Consider the following 15704-nt stretch of genomic DNA (forward strand, 5'->3'; position numbering starts at 1 on the left):
AAGTTTAAACAAGAAAAACCCCTATCTAGTTTGTGAGGTAAATCGGACACAAAACCCTCATACATAAAGCCCTACCGGGCACCGCACCCGACAAACAAACACGCGACAAGCACACACGCGTTGTCTAAGCACCGGCCACCGAGGCTTGGTGCTAGGACACAAAGCATCAAGACCGTGTCACAACTGAAATGTAACGCCTTAAAGAAAACCTAGAAACCACGAAGGCACCCGTCGACGTACGGCCAACCCATATCGCCTAGAGAGTTGGCGAGTAGACATCGGGACATGGCGGGACCTTAGCAAACGTCTTCAAAGGGATGTAGCATCAGTGTACATTATACCCTTGCTAGACACCCAAATAACGCCTCCAATGAGGGGAAGATGTCGTAGCACCCCCACTCCTTGAACCAGAATATCGGATTTAGGGTTCTCTCGTTGCTCGGGAGGTGGCATGATTAAAGGGCACCGAAGGACTCTCTTGCGTGCCCCTTCTGCTCTCAAGACGAGGACGTGGACCATATGATCCTCGCCTGTCCATGGGCCCGTGAAGTCTGGAGGTTCTTCCACCTCGGCATTGCCAACCCTACAGCCTCCCCCTCCCCAGCTTCAACGACTTCCTCCTCCCGCGCTGTCGCAGCTAAGAAGAGACTACCTTCCTCACGGCCATTACCTGGAGCATTTGGAAGAGGAAAAATGCCATGGTCTTCGGCAACGTTGATCAGCCTATGATGGCTGTCTCTAGACACTGCATCGAGGATATTTGCCTCTGGGCTTTTCGCTGAACCACTTCTACTTCTTCTTGCCTACTCACTAATTGGTGTGGAAATTATGACCCCCCTTGAATCATGTTTTAGCTAGCTCCTCCTTCCTCTAAAATTTGTAACAAAACCTGTTGTTCGGATCTCTCTTGGTTATAAAATATCCAGGCAGGCGTAAGCCTGCCGTCGTCCCCATCAAAAAAAAGGGGGCATGAAGGATGCTTTTAAGAAGTTGACGACGCCCCGTCGTCGTTCTGCGATTGCCAAATTGCCAATTGATTGATTTTTTTCTTTTTGAGCAGATCGAACTGATTTTTTTTTTTTTTTAGACTCAGATCCAATTGATTGATGAAATGTCTCAGCGAAGAGACCCGTTTATTTCCGGCCCAATGGCACAACACCAGTCCATTCCATATGTACAGCCCGAGGCGCCGACGACGAATCAGCCCACCGATGAATCAGCACTCCTCGGTCACTCACTCATAGCTTGGCCACGACGGTCTGGTCCACGAACCGGAGCAGCGCCAGCCCGGCCGCCCACACGTCGTCCTCCGCCACGTGCTCCTCCGGCGAGTGGCTCACTCCACCTCTGCACCGCACGAACACCATTCCCACCTTGGTCAGCCGCGCCATCGCCATCGCGTCGTGCCCCGCGCCGCTCATCAGCACCGGCGTCGGCTCTGCCCTGTGGTGGACGCCGATGCCGGGCGGCGTCATCGCCGACACCGCCGATCGCGTCGCAAGCTCCAGCTGGGTCGTCAGCTCCGCGTCGCACGGCGTGGCCGCCGCCGAGTGCTGCAAATCGACATGTACATAAACCAGCTCAGCACGGTTAACAACTTGGCTGCCACATAGACAGACAAGACAGTGGTGTCCAGACGACCGTTTAAATGCTTCAGCTCACGCACCTTGTGCTCGACGGCGCAATCCACCAGCCGGTCGTCGCACCGCTGCATCACGATCCTCGAGAAGCTCGCCACGATCGTCTCCCGCACCACGTCGTCCATCGCGCGAATGTCCACCGTGAAGTTCACCTGTCCCACCCCACACCAATATCAAATAACTGCACCAATATATACTTATGTCATAGGACACCAAGCTTGATTGATGAGCTTACCTGGCCTGGTATGACGTTGCTCGCGCTGGGCCACGTCAGCAGCTCGCCGACGGTGCAGACCAGACCGGCCAGGGACTCCTCCGTGAAGCACCCGCACTCCTCGTCGTACGTCAGGAACCTGCTGGGGTCCTTGCACAGGCTCTCCAGTGTCACCACCAGCTCTGCGGCCGCAACCATCGGATCACGCCGCAGTTTCATCGGAACCGTGCCAGCATGCCCTTGAGAACCGTCTACGATCACCTAAAACACCCACAAAAAACTTGCTAAGCATTGGAGTTTAGAAGACAAAGGCCATCACGAACGATTTTGCCTACTGTTTGCTGTACGAATTAAGAGTTTTACATCTGTAGCTTACTTTTTAGCACAGAGGCACTGGTCATACTTAAATTATCACGCTGAAAGCAGTAGGCCTGAATAATTCATCAGCGTTAAACAGACCAACTTTGGTCATGCACATGCTGGTTCACTACGAGTGATTCAATCTTATTATACATGGCACATGTCGTAGTGAAATAATTAAGAACGACCTTATTATACAAAAATACTTCATGTTGGCTTCTCAAGTTCTTTTCTCAAACAAGGACTACTGACCCCAGTTGCTACTTGCTAGTTAGAATGTTTATTCGTTAACAGTTGGATAATTTTCATGGTCTTAAATAGTTGGTACCACTTGAGTACTATTAAACCAACATCCTGATTGTAGGGACTGAGACTGCCTTTAGCTTATATAGTGCTGTTTAGCAGGGAGGCACTGGTCATGCTAAATTGCAAAATCACACTGAAAGCAGTAGGCCTGAATAATTAAGTGTTAAACAGAGCAACTTTGGTCCCCGCAGAAAAAAAACAGAGCAACTTTGGTGATGCCCATACTCCTAGTCTCCTGGATGGTTTACAAGGAATGATTCTTAATCTGATTAAGCATAGCAGATAGCACTGGCCATCATACTAAAATCACTCTGAAAGCAATGGGTCTGAATAATTCAAATCGATGTTAAAATGGTGACTCGGTGATGGTCATACTCATTTGTCCTGAATGGTTAACTAGGAGTTTAATTTGATTAAACATTGCACGCGTCATTGTGAAAACGCTAAGGCTGTACTAATAAAATGCTTCATGTTGACTGCTCACGTTCTTTGCTCAGTAAAAAGGACTGCTGACAGTTGCTTATTTGGTTGTCGATAATTTAATTCTCGGTCCTGCCATATGCTTTCGAAATAGTCTGCACTAAAATAGCATCCTTGTAATTTTCAAGTTTTGCAAAAGCTGGTCTTAAGATAGTGTGTAACACTACCTGGTCATATTTTAGTTTTGCTGTAGTGTCGATGTTCAGTTTTCAGAGAGGTCCAGTAGTCATACTAAAATCACACTGAAAGCAGAAGGCCTGAATAATTCAGTGTTAATCATAGCAACTTTGGCGATGCCCAGACTCGAGTCACCTGGATGGTTACTAGGAATGATTTTTAATCTGATTAAACATTGTGCACGTCGTACCATCGCAGTGAAATACTAATTAAATGCTTCACATTGACTGCTGACATTTGCTCAAAGAAAAATCATTGACCCAGTTGGTTGTTTGATTCTTTATTCGTTAACAGTCGGATAGTTTTGATTGTTTTGCCCAAGCTGCTCTTAACATAGTATGCAAGGCAACTTGGTCATATTTTACTTTTGGTCTAGTGTAGATGTTTAATTTTCAGGAACCAAAAATAGCATAAAATTTGAATGCACCTTTCTATCGTGTCTGCCCTGCAATTCCTTTTACGACGCCTAGGGGATAGCAGAGGGCTTCTAGGACAGGTCATCATACTAAAATCAGATTGAAAGCAATGTGTCTGAATAATACAGATTTATGTTAAAAGGGCGACTCTGATCAGGTGATGGTCATACTCGTGTCTCATGAATGGTTCACCGGAAGTGATTCTTGATTTGATTAAACATGGCACGCGTCGTTGTGAACAAGCAAAGGCTCTACTAATAAAATGCTTCATGTTGACTGCTCCTGTTCTTTGCTCAAAGAAGGACCGCTGACCCAGTTGCTTATTTGTTTGTCTATAATTTAACAGTCAATCTAGGTTGATGGATCTGAAATAGGCTGCATTAAAATAGCATCCTGGTAGTTTTCATGTTTTGCAAAAGCTGGTCTTAAGATAGTGTGTAATGCTGCCTGGTCATATTTTAGTTTTGGTCTAGTGTCAATGTTCAGCTTAACAAAAATATAGTAGAAGACTACAATGCACCTTCAATCGTGTCTGCCCTGCAATTCCTTTTACGACGCCGAGGGGATAACGAAGGGCTTCAAGGACAGGCCCTTGCTCCAAGTGAACCTGCCATAGATCAACAGAAACTGTAAGCACTATACTTCTTTATCTGTGCAACTACACGAAAATGGTATACAACCAGTCCTTTATACCTCCACATAACTCCCCACCGACTCCGGGCTGTACTTGACTTGACCGAGAGCAGCGGCAGTAGCCTTGAAGGAGTTCAACTTAAGAACATCCTCAACTGTAGTGCCACTGAAGAAGTTGAATGCAACATGCATCAGCAAACCAGTTACAAAAGTAGCATCGTTGGTTTATGCAAAAAGGTCAACCTCTTGTCAGATACTTGTAAAATTGATTCAGGTAGAATACCAGCTACAGCGGCGCTTCCCAGAAATGTTGTCTGAAATCTAACACCCTCCTCATCGCTGAATGCAATCACCTGAGGTAAACCAGGCAGAAAATTGAGTATGCAAACATGATTTTACTCTATCCTTGACCAGTATACTACTTGAGCTAGATTAGCTTAATTGAATCTAAGTCAGTGATATTAGATGAATGGCCACAAACGTCTGCCATGACATCTAGTAGCGTGGGAATCTTGAATATCAGGAGAGCTAGAAGCCAAGAATAAAGAAGGCTATGCCATGTACACGTACACTTTCACCTTTAGATTAGCATGGAAAGGGACAACCGAATGGAGAAACACTATAAAATTAGATTCCTCCTGGCCTACGTATTTCTTTGCAGCATGTCTGATTATCTTATTACAAGATTATGCTGACTGGAAGCCACTAGAGAACAATATTAAGCACTGTGAGATTGTAAAATATACAGGGCAACGACAAGTTGTGTGCAGATAGGTGTCGTATTTGTTGAATGCATGTGACTCATCATGCACCTTATTAGGAATAAGATAGCTAAGTTAGTGACTAGGGTAACCAGATGACAAACACGGTACGGGGATAACGTAGTAGCATCACTATTAAACTTGAAACACTAGAAAATTCTCTAACCTCCACTGGTCTCGTTAACCTCTCAAGTTTCCCAGAAACTTTCAAAACCTTCAGAGCAGAGATCGCACAGATAATACCCAAAGCTCCGTCGTACATGCCAGCATCAATTACAGTGTCCTGTTTTGTTTTTGAAACATAATATATCGTCTCATCAGTGATGGCTCTTTGATTACTGAAAGAATAACAGCATGAATCACGCAGTTGAGAGTTATTACCATGTGAGATCCAATCAATAAGGCCTTATCTGTTGAATTGGACGGTTCATATCGACCATGAATGTTACCCATTTGATCAATCCACCTACAGAACGAACAAAAGAATTATGTAAAAAAAACAATTAACACAAATTGGTCAGTTAAGGCAAAAAAGTGTGAGAAAATGACTGCAATCATATACAGACGTACGTCGTAAGTCCAGCATCTTTCATCCAGCCGACAATGACATGAGTGGCTCTGATGGAAGCAGGACTCAAGAAGGTCCTTTCGAGGAAGCCTTGGCCATCAGATATCTGGTTCATGCAACCAACGCCGTGTTAGAGTTGAGTGCCTGCCCAGCTAAACTCTGCTATGGTGCCAAATAGTAGAACAGAGGATGCAGCACGCAGAACACATCTTGGGGGCCAGAAAATGAGCAGTCTGGATATTTAATAATCCAGCTACTACAATACGTGAAACTTGAGCAACCTTCACAGGTTATCTCCCCCTAAAAACAAGGGATGGATATGTGGAATGACTAGGAAGCACAATCCAACAGAAAGAACATGAAAAGCACAGGGGTTTGCTTCTTTAACATCTAAGCTGATTACTTGTTTGGAAAAAAGAAAGTAGACGGACTGCGCGTTTGCATGGATTGTCCTTGGTACTAGCTTTCTTTGTAGGAGGCTGGCTCTACTGCTAAGAAAAACTAGTCTTCCTTGCAAAATGAAGTGTGCACTATTCGTGCTCTCTCGCTGAAGTAATAGATTATCAGTGTTGTGTTTTCCACAATCTTCTAAATTCAGAAACGGGTAATTAATTATTTAATTAATTAATTTGAATCTAGGAACTTAGGATGGGTAATTACAAGTATACAGGGCAGGACATCATGAACGATTACTGGACATGTACCAACAGCAGCAGACCCGGGGAAGTGAAATGAAACGAGCTGGTAAAGCGGATCAGGGACTGGATATCCCAAGAACCCGTAACTGAATAATCTGGTCAAGAGCAGCGAGCAAGACTGACCTTGCCGAGCTCCTTGAGCCTGAGCACCGTCTCGTCCCTCAGAATCTCCCTGTACAGCCCGTCTCCTCCCAGACCCAGCTCCAGTCCATCTGATTAAGAGGAAAGGATTAATCCCGAGAACACGAACCATCCACATGCATGTCTGCGGCGAAATGGATCGGAGAACGAACCCAGGACTGGGATCGAGACGAAGAAGACGGACAGGAGGACGATGACGGCGGGGAGAGAGGAGGAGGAAAGAGCCATGAGCCGCCCGCCGCTCGTGGCGCGTGCGTGTGTGGCTGGCTGGCCTCTCTGTGGGGTGGGGCGGGCGAGTGGCGGCTCGTCCCTTCCTTCTTTCTTTCTTCCTTCCCACAGAAGAAGGGTGTGGCTGTGGCGCGAGGTTGCCGCTTTTGTAGCCCCGCCGCTGCTCTGCTCCACCGGTCACTCGAACGGAAAGGGGGTTTTCATGGTGCTGCCTGCAGAAAAGCGAGTGAAATCCACGGACGGACGATCCACTTCCCGTATCGGAACGCAACTCCGGCGGATCACGGGTTCCCTCCCGACCGTGCGATCCTCCCGGATTCCCCGCCGGCGCGTCGGATCGGACACGTGCACGGTAGGTTGCTCTTCCTTCCTGGATCCCTCACCGGATTCAGGCATCGCAGGTGCATGCTGCATGCGCAGACAAGACGACGAGAGCGACGGCCACTGGGGTCTGGGGCTAGCTCTGCTGACGCCGATGATGAGCCAAATAAAGGCAGGCCCCCCGCCGAGATAAAGTTGTGGTCCGGAGAATCTCGGGGTTTAAATACCGCTCACGCCTCTGCTTTGTGGGCGGAATCTGGAATCCAGCAGGTCCTCAACTAGGAAACCCGGCACGACGGCGGGTGGCCGGCCGGCGTCGACGACGGGGCCGCTGCCTGCTGATTTGCCCTCGTGCGTGTCGACGTCGGACGGGCACGCACGACTGAGAATAGTTATAGCGGGAAGTAACATAGTGTACTACCTCCATAGTGGGTAGTAATATATGCGTGGTGTCATGCAAAGCTATATTAATTAGGTTGTAGACTCATCTAGTCTTGGTAAATGTGATGTTATGGTAATATAGCTATTTACCACAATGCTCTTTTTTCTCAATTAATAACATGCCATGTTATCAAAATGCTTAGTTGGCTTTGCATGTACTTATATGTTACTATTTAAGTTACTTCCACTATGAGTAGTCTGAGAGAGATACACATGCATGCCACTTGGCCCGCATGGGGAGCACGAAACATGCTAACAACATATCCGACCGTTTGCGTTCGCCCAGCCCGAAAATGCCACCTCCAACGGGCGAAGTATAGTGACCGGGCTATCCCGACGACGCAAACGTAGCCCAAATATGCGCCAGGTTTGCGTCTCCGCGAACGCTGCGGTCGTCCGCTCGGTCGCACGGGCCCGCCTGGCAGGGACACAGCTGCTTCGTCTTCTGCGGTATTACTTACGAGCGGCGCGCTGCAACCTTTCCAGGGCAGCGTTAATGGCGCGCCTCGGCATCCGCGAGCGTGCGCAGCTGGGTGGCGTCGCAGTGGCAGGACATTGAAGGCGGTATGGCTTCCGAGCCTCTTAAAGGGACGATGTCGGCGCCCATTTCCCCGACCACACCTTTGCCAGAGCCAATACAATCCACCCCACTGACGCATGGGGAAGAAATGCAGGCCCTTCCGCAAGACCAAGAACGACCACGAGGCTAGCGGCTTGCGGTCCGGCAAGAAGCCACAGATCGGGTGGTACGTCCGCATCGACTTCGTGCGCCGCCTTTTGGAGGAAAACCGGCCGGTGCCATGGCCGGACGCAAACCTGCCTGGAGGAGGTTGGTACCTCAAGTCCAGGCACGTGTCGGTACCCCCAGTGCCGCGCAAGGGCCGAGAGCGCCGGGACAAGGTGCGCCGCCGCCGAGCCATCTTGCCGCCGGATCTCCAACAAGATCCGTCGTACGCGCTCAACTCCTACAACTGGATCTCCTTCAGAACGTGGGAGTTCGACGCGCGTCGCCGCGCTGGGTACCTCGGGGACGTCGAGTTCTTCGGCCGTGAGATCGCCGCGGAAGAAGAGGAGAACGACCAGGAGGACGAGGATGATGACGCGGACGAGGACGAGGACAAGGACGAGCAGGTGGAGCGCGCAGAGTACGACCACGACGATGGTGGGCCGGCGTGGGATCCGGATACCCAGCCGCCCGACATTACCGAGGAGGAGGTCATTGCCATGGCACTGGCCAACAGCGAGCGCGACGAGCTCAACAAGCTCGCTTTGTGGGACGGGCTCGCAATCCAGCTCCGCGAGTCCGCGCTGCTGCAGGGTAGGCCCATGATTCCTCCGGCCATGCCGACGCGTTCCAGCGACCACGCTCCTGCCTGGGATCCCTGGCCACCTTCACCACAGCCTCCTGCGCAGGCGACGGCCTTGCCGCGCATAGCCGCAGCCAGCCCTACCTCCTCCACCATCGCCGTACCAGCCTCCATGGCTGACGCCGGAGTTCATCTACCTCATCAGCGACGACGACCAGTAGGCAGTACCTAGGTGTTTTTATGGCCTTTTTATGTTTTTTATTAATGTAAACTATGACTTTATGAATGGAAAAAAATTATGCGTCGTTCCGCTGGAGCCACCTCCCGCAAATGGACACGCGGACGATTTCGACCATTTCAGCTACGCGTCCGTTTGGGCGTCTGAAATGCGTCGCCCCGCTGGAGATGCCCTAATTGGTTGGTTGCTTGCATGTTTTTCTGAGTCTGCACGAGCTTGAACTTTTAAACGCCTCAGAGGCGGTTTAGGAAGAAGGGATTTATATTTTTGTGCCCCTGGTTCGTTAGTTGTACTCAGTTATCCCCAGCCGCTTCACTTTTCCTCACTTCTCCCCTCCCTCTAGTTTGAAACCCCTCGCAGACGCTCGAATGGGAGGGTTGCCGTCTGGTCAGAGGCTTTGCCGTTTACGGTGACGGCTAGGGAGCCGCGGTGGTTGTGAATTGACCGTTGCTTTTGAATGGTGTTGACTGTTGACCCAAAGAGCTCACACAAAGCTTTCCCCCAAAAAAGGGCTTTCCCCTCCCCCCTCCGCCGCCACGCCGTCTTGCCTCCTACCTTATGGCGTCGTCCGCCACCGAGCCGTCCCCGCCACCACCCCCGGGAGGCGGAGAGGGCTCCGCCTCCACTAGATCTACCCCTTACACGCGAGAGTTTGTCGTGTCGTCTGGTGTGCCGATTGAGCCCCTCAACCGCGGAGAAGATTGGGGATCGGAGGGATCTAATGCATGGATTTCATCTGGGTAAGCATCATCTGCCTACGTGAATTAACAGTAGGCAGATTTTGAGCGTGAATCGTTGTTGCTCAACTAATTGCGTTGCTTTTCGAATAGGATTGATCCAGCGCTAGCTTTTCGGCTCGTGGTTAGGATGGATTCTAACTTTATGCGTGGTTCTGTACGCAATATGAGCGGATTTAACATCGCAGCGGTGGTTGCAACCACCATCACGCTTAGGAATTTGAAAGAAAACATCTACGATTTATACCAAATCTGGGGCCCTCGTGATTCAGTTGATTTCGAATATTTCGACAGCACGGAGGAGAGAAATGTTCCACTAACTTCCGACGAGGATCTGCAACTTCTTTTTTGCTTTGAATGCTTCTTGCCGTGTTGGTAAAATTCGTATCCATGTGGACAAGGCCCGGGCATCATCTGGTGTTAGGGCATCATCAGATGGTCAGGCGTCATGTCTTTCTACTGCTGCTCAAGATGATGAGGATGAGTTGATGTTTCCTGAATTGGTAGATCGATGCAGTAAGCAGGCAATGGAGGATCAATACATGGAAGATATTGCACAAGGTGCCAGATTTGATGACATTGATGATGAAGAGAAGGCTGAGAACAATGACAGCCTCGTTTTAGCCGATTACGAAGGTGATGAATTGCCAACGATTGAGTGGGACAGGGCGGCTCCTCAGTTTGCAGGAGGCACCGTATTTCAAATGTTGCTTGATACGTCTCAAACGTATCTATGATTTCTTATGTTCCATGCTACTTTTATGATGATACTCACATGTTTTATACACACTTTACATCATTTATATGCATTTTCCGACACTAACCTATTGACAAGATGCCGAAGAGCAAGTTGCTGTTTTCTGCTGTTTTTGGTTTCAGAAATCCTACAAAGGAAATATTCTCGGAATTGGACGAAATCAACGCCCAGGGTCTTATTTTTCCACGAAGCTTCCAGAAGAACGAATGAGTTACGAAGTGGGGCAACGAGGCGCCGCCACGCTAGGGCCGCGCGGCCAGGGAGGGGCCCGCGCCGCCCTAGTGTGTGGGCCCCTCGTCAGCCCTCCAACGCTGCCCTTCCGCCTACTTATAGCCTTCGTCGCGAAAACCCTAGTACCGAGAGCCACGATACGGAAAACCTTCCAGAGACGCCGCCGCCAATCCCATCTCGGCGGATTCAGGAGATCGCCTCCGGCACCTTGCCGGAGAGGGGAATCATCTCCCGGAGGACTCTTCATCGCCATGATTGCCTCCGGATTGATGTGTGAGTAGTTCACCCCTGGACTATGGGTTCATAGCAGTAGCTAGATGGTTGTCTTCTCCTCATTGTGCCATCATGTTAGATCTTGTGAGCTGCCTATCATGATCAAGATCATCTATTTGTAATGCTACATGTTGTGTTTGTTGGGATCCGATGAATATGGAATACTATGTCAAGTTGATTATCAATCTATCATATATGTGTTGTTGATACGTCTCCGACGTATCGATAATTTCTTATGTTCCATGCCACATTATTGATGTTATCTACATGTTTTATGCACACTTTATGTCATATTCGTGCATTTTCTGGAACTAACCTATTAACAAGATGCCGAAGTGCCGGTTCTCGTTTTCTGCTGTTTTTGGTTTCGAAATCCTAGTAACGAAATATTCTCGGAATCGGACGAAATCAACGCCCAAGTTCCTATTTTCACCGGAAGCATCCGGAACACCCGGGAAGGACCGAGAGGGGGCACTCGGGCCCCCAGACCATAGGCCGGCGCGGCCCAGGCCCTGGCCGCGCCGCCCTATGGTGTCGTCACCCCTTCGACCCTCCTGCGCCGCCTCTTCGCCTATATAAAGCCCCTGGATCGAAAACCCTGATAAGTTCGACGAAAACCACAGAAACCTTCCAGAGCCACCGCCATCGCGAGGCCAAGATCCGGGGACAGGAGTCTCTGTTCCGGCACGCCGCCGGAACGGGGAAGTGCCCCGGAAGGCTTCTCCATCGACACCGCTGCCATCTCCACCGCCATCATCATCACCGCTGCTGCTCCCATGAGGAGGGAGTAGTTCTCCATCGAGGCTCGGGGCTGTACCGGTAGCTATGTGGTTCATCTCTCTCCTATGTACTTCAATACAATAATCTCATGAGCTGCCTTACATGATTGAGATTCATATGATGATGCTTGTAATCTAGATGTCATTATGCTAGTCAAGTGAGTTTTACTTATGTGATCTCCGGAGACTCCTTGTCCCACGTGTGTAAAGGTGACGAGTGTGTGCACCGTGTGGGTCTCTTAGGCTATATTTCACGGAATACTTATTCACTGATGAATGGCATAGTGAGGTGCTTATTTATATCTCTTTATGATTGCAATGTATTTGTATCACAATTTATCTATGTGCTACTCTAGCAATGTTATTAAAGTAGTTCTATTCCTCCTGCACGATGTAATGGTGACAGTGTGTGCATCCGTGTTAGTACTTGGTTTATGCTATGATCATGATCTCTTGTAGATTATGAAGTTAACTATTGCTATGATGGTATTGATGTGATCTATTCCTCCTACATATGCATGAAGGTGACTGTGTGCATGCTATGCTAGTACTTGGTTTAGTCTTTTGATCTATCTTACACTATAAGGTTACTTAAATATGAACATTTAATTGTGGAGCTTGTTAACTCCGGCATTGAGGGTTCGTGTAATCCTACGCAATGTGTTCATCATCCAACAAGAGTGTAGAGTATGCATTTATCTATTCCGTTATGTGATCAATGTTGAGAGTGTCCACTAGTGAAAGTGTAATCCCTAGGCCTTGTTCCTAAATACTGCTGAGTTACTGCTGCTTGTTTACTGTTTTACTGCGTTACTACTGCTGCAATACTACCACCATCAACTACACGCCAGCAAGCTATTTTCTGGCACCGTTGCTACTGCTCATATATATTCATACCACCTGTATTTCACTATCTCTTCGCCGAACTAGTGCACCTATTAGGTGTGTTGGGGACACAAGAGACTTCTTGCTTTGTGGTTGCAGGGGTTGCATGAGAGGGATATCTTTGACCTCTTCCTCCCCGAGTTCGATAAACCTTGGGTGATCCACTTAAGGGAAAACTTGCTGCTTGTTCTACAAACCTCTGCTCTTGGAGGCCCAACACTCGTCTACAGGAAAAGGAGGGGAAGTAGACATCAAGCTATTTTCACGGCGCCGTTGCCGGGGAGGAAAGGTAAAAGGTACTCACACTCCGGATCTCGGCTACCAAGCTATTTTCCGGCGCATTGTAAGTACTCGAAGCTATTTCCTTTAGATCCTGCAATTGCAACTTTTTGTTTCTTGTTTACACTAGTAAGGCATAATGGACAACAATGAGCTTCTTATTCTATTTCCTGATTTAAGACATGGATGGTTTGATCCGAAAATTAAAAAACCCATGGAACATGTTAGTATGAACACTTTGAATACCATTGTTGCTAATGATATGGAAAATTCTAAGCTTGGGGAAGCTGGTTTTGATGAGCATGATCTTTTTAGTCCACCAAGCATTGAGGAGAAAATTTTCTTTGATGATACTTTGCCTCCTATTTATGATAATTATAATGATAGTAGTCTTTTGTTACCGCCTGTTATGGAGAGTAAATTTGATTAGGATTACAATATGCCTCCTATATTTGATAGCTACTTTGTTGAATTTGCTCCCACTATTACTAATAAAATTGATTATGCTTATGTGGGTAGTAATAATTTTATGCATGAGACTCATGATAAGAATGCTTTATGTGATAGTTCTATTGTTGAGTTTGCTCATGATGCTACTGAAAGTTATTATGAGAGAGGAAAATATGGTTGTAGAAATTTTCATGTTACTAAAACACCTCTCTATGTGCTGAAATTTTTCAAGCTACACTTGTTTTATCTTTCTATGCTTGTTGCATTATGCTTCACGAATTTGTTTATTTACAAGATTCCTATGCATAGGAAGCATGTTAGGCTTAAATTTGTTTTGAACTTGCTTCTTGATGCTCTCTTTCGCTTCAACTACTATTTCTTATGAGTGCATCATTAAAACTGCTGAGCCTATCTTAATGGCTAAAAAGAAAGAACTTCTTGGGAGATAACCCATGTGTTATTTTGCTACAGTACTTTGTTTTATATTTGTGTCTTGGAAGTTGTTTACTATTGTAGCAACCTCTCCTTATCTTAGTTTTATGTTTTGTTGTGCCAAGTGAAGCCTCTAATCGAAGGTTGATACTAGATTTGGATTTCTGCGCAGAAACAGATTTCTATCTGTCACGAATCTTGGCTGTTTTCTCTGTAGAAAAATCAGAAAAATATGCCAATTTACGTGCGTGTTCCTCAGATATGTACGCAACTTTCATTAGTTTTGAGTTTTCTGATTTGAGCAACGGAAGTATTTATTAGAAATTCATCTTTACGGACTGTTCTGTTTTGACAGATTCTGCCTTTTATTTCGCATTGCTTCTTTCGCTGTGTTGGGTGGATTTCTTTGTTCCATTACCTTCCAGGAGCTTTGAGCAATGTCCAGAAGTGTTAAGAATGATTGTGTCACCTCTGAACATGTGAGTTTTTGATTATGTACTAACCCCTCTAATGAAGTTTATGAGAAGTTTGGTGTGAAGGAAGTTTTCAAGGGTCAAGAGAGGAGGATGATATACTATGATCAAGAAGAGTGAAAGCTCTAAGCTTGGGGATGCCCCGGTGGTTCACCCCTGCATATATCAAGAAGAATCAAGCGTCTAAGCTTGGGGATGCCCAAGGCATCCCCTTCTTCATCGACAAATTATCAGGTTCCTTCTCTTGAAACTATATTTTTATTCGGTCACATCTTATGTGCTTTTCTTGGAGCGTCAGTATGTTTCTTGTTTTTGTTTTTGTTGAATAAATGCTTGTGTGGGAGAGAGACACGCTCCGCTGGTTCGTATGAACACATGTGTTCTTAGCTCATAGTATTCATGGCGAAGTTTCTTCTTCGTTAAATTGTTATATGGTTGGAATTGGAAAATGATACATGTAGTAATTGCTATAAATGTCTTGGGTAATGTGATACTTGGCAATTGTTGTGCTCATGTTTAAGCTCTTGCATCATATGCTTTGCACCCATTAATGAAGAAATACATAGAGCATGCTAAAATTTGGTTTGCATATTTGGTCTCTCTAAGGTCTAGATAATTTCTAGTATTGAGTTTGAACAACAAGGAAGACGGTGTAGAGTCTTATAATGTTTTCAATATGTCTTTTATGTGAGTTTTGCTGTACTAGTTCATCCTTGTGTTTGTTTCAAATAGCCTTGCTAGCCTAAACCTTGTATCGAGAGGGAATACTTCTCATGCATCCAAAATACTTGAGCCAACCACTATGCCATTTGTGTCCACCATACCTACCTACTACATGGTATTTCTCCGCCATTCCAAAGTAAATTGCTTGAGTGCTACCTTTAAACAATTCAAAATTTATCACCTCTGATTTGTGTCAATGTTTTATAGCTCATGAGGAAGTATGTGGTGTTTATCTTTCAATCTTGTTGGGCAACTTTCACCAATGGACTAGTGGCTTCATCCGCTTATCCAATAATTTTGCAAAAAAGCTGGCAATGGGATTCCCGAGTCCCAAATTAATTAACAAAAATAGACACTCCTCCATGGTATGTGATTGTTGGACGGCACCCGAAGGATTCGGTTAGCCATGGCTTGTGTAAGCAAAGGTTGGGAGGAGTGTCATCATAATAAAACTAAAATAAAAAGGCACTCCTTCATGGTATGAGATTGTTGGCAGGCACCCGAGGATTCGGTTAGCCATGGTTTGTGAAAGAAAGGTTGGAAGGAGTGCCACCAAAAATAAAATAAAATGGGAGCCGCTCTTTGAAGGTTTGTCTGGCAAGGGGGTTAGAGTACCCGCTACCATTCGTTGACAACAACATACACCTCTCAAAACTTTATTTTTATGCTCTCTTTATGTTTTCAAAACCAAAGCTCTAGCACAAATATAGCAATCGATGCTTTCCTCTTTGGAGGACCATTCTTTTACTTTCATTG

General features: G+C 46.7%; 1 protein-coding gene across 1 annotated transcript; it reads right to left on the reverse strand.

The window, feature by feature from the left end:
• Window positions 1-1099: 1099 nt before the first annotated feature.
• LOC124700130 (probable allantoate deiminase) lies at window positions 1100-6687 on the reverse strand. The gene is made up of 11 exons (XM_047232309.1): window positions 6547-6687; window positions 6377-6465; window positions 5558-5661; window positions 5369-5453; window positions 5154-5270; window positions 4470-4579; window positions 4287-4392; window positions 4114-4200; window positions 1876-2115; window positions 1667-1792; window positions 1100-1553 (listed from the first exon to the last, which is right to left on the reverse strand). Exons 1-11 carry the CDS (start codon window positions 6620-6622, stop codon window positions 1239-1241), a joined length of 1455 nt encoding a protein of 484 aa, XP_047088265.1. The 5' UTR covers window positions 6623-6687; the 3' UTR covers window positions 1100-1238.
• Window positions 6688-15704: the final 9017 nt, after the last annotated feature.

This window comes from Lolium rigidum, chromosome 1, assembly GCF_022539505.1.
Source record: "Lolium rigidum isolate FL_2022 chromosome 1, APGP_CSIRO_Lrig_0.1, whole genome shotgun sequence".
In the NCBI taxonomy this organism is placed as follows: domain Eukaryota; kingdom Viridiplantae; phylum Streptophyta; class Magnoliopsida; order Poales; family Poaceae; genus Lolium; species Lolium rigidum.

Coding starts and splice junctions, on each gene's coding strand:
- LOC124700130 (XM_047232309.1), bottom strand. CDS start 6,622: ATGGCTCTTTCCTCCTCCTCTCTCCCCGCCGTCATCGTCCTCCTGTCC. Junction 5,271..5,368: donor TATTGATTGGATCTCACATG/GTAATAACTCTC, acceptor AAAACAAAACAG/GACACTGTAATTGATGCTGG. Junction 4,393..4,469: donor TTACAAGTATCTGACAAGAG/GTTGACCTTTTT, acceptor CAACTTCTTCAG/TGGCACTACAGTTGAGGATG.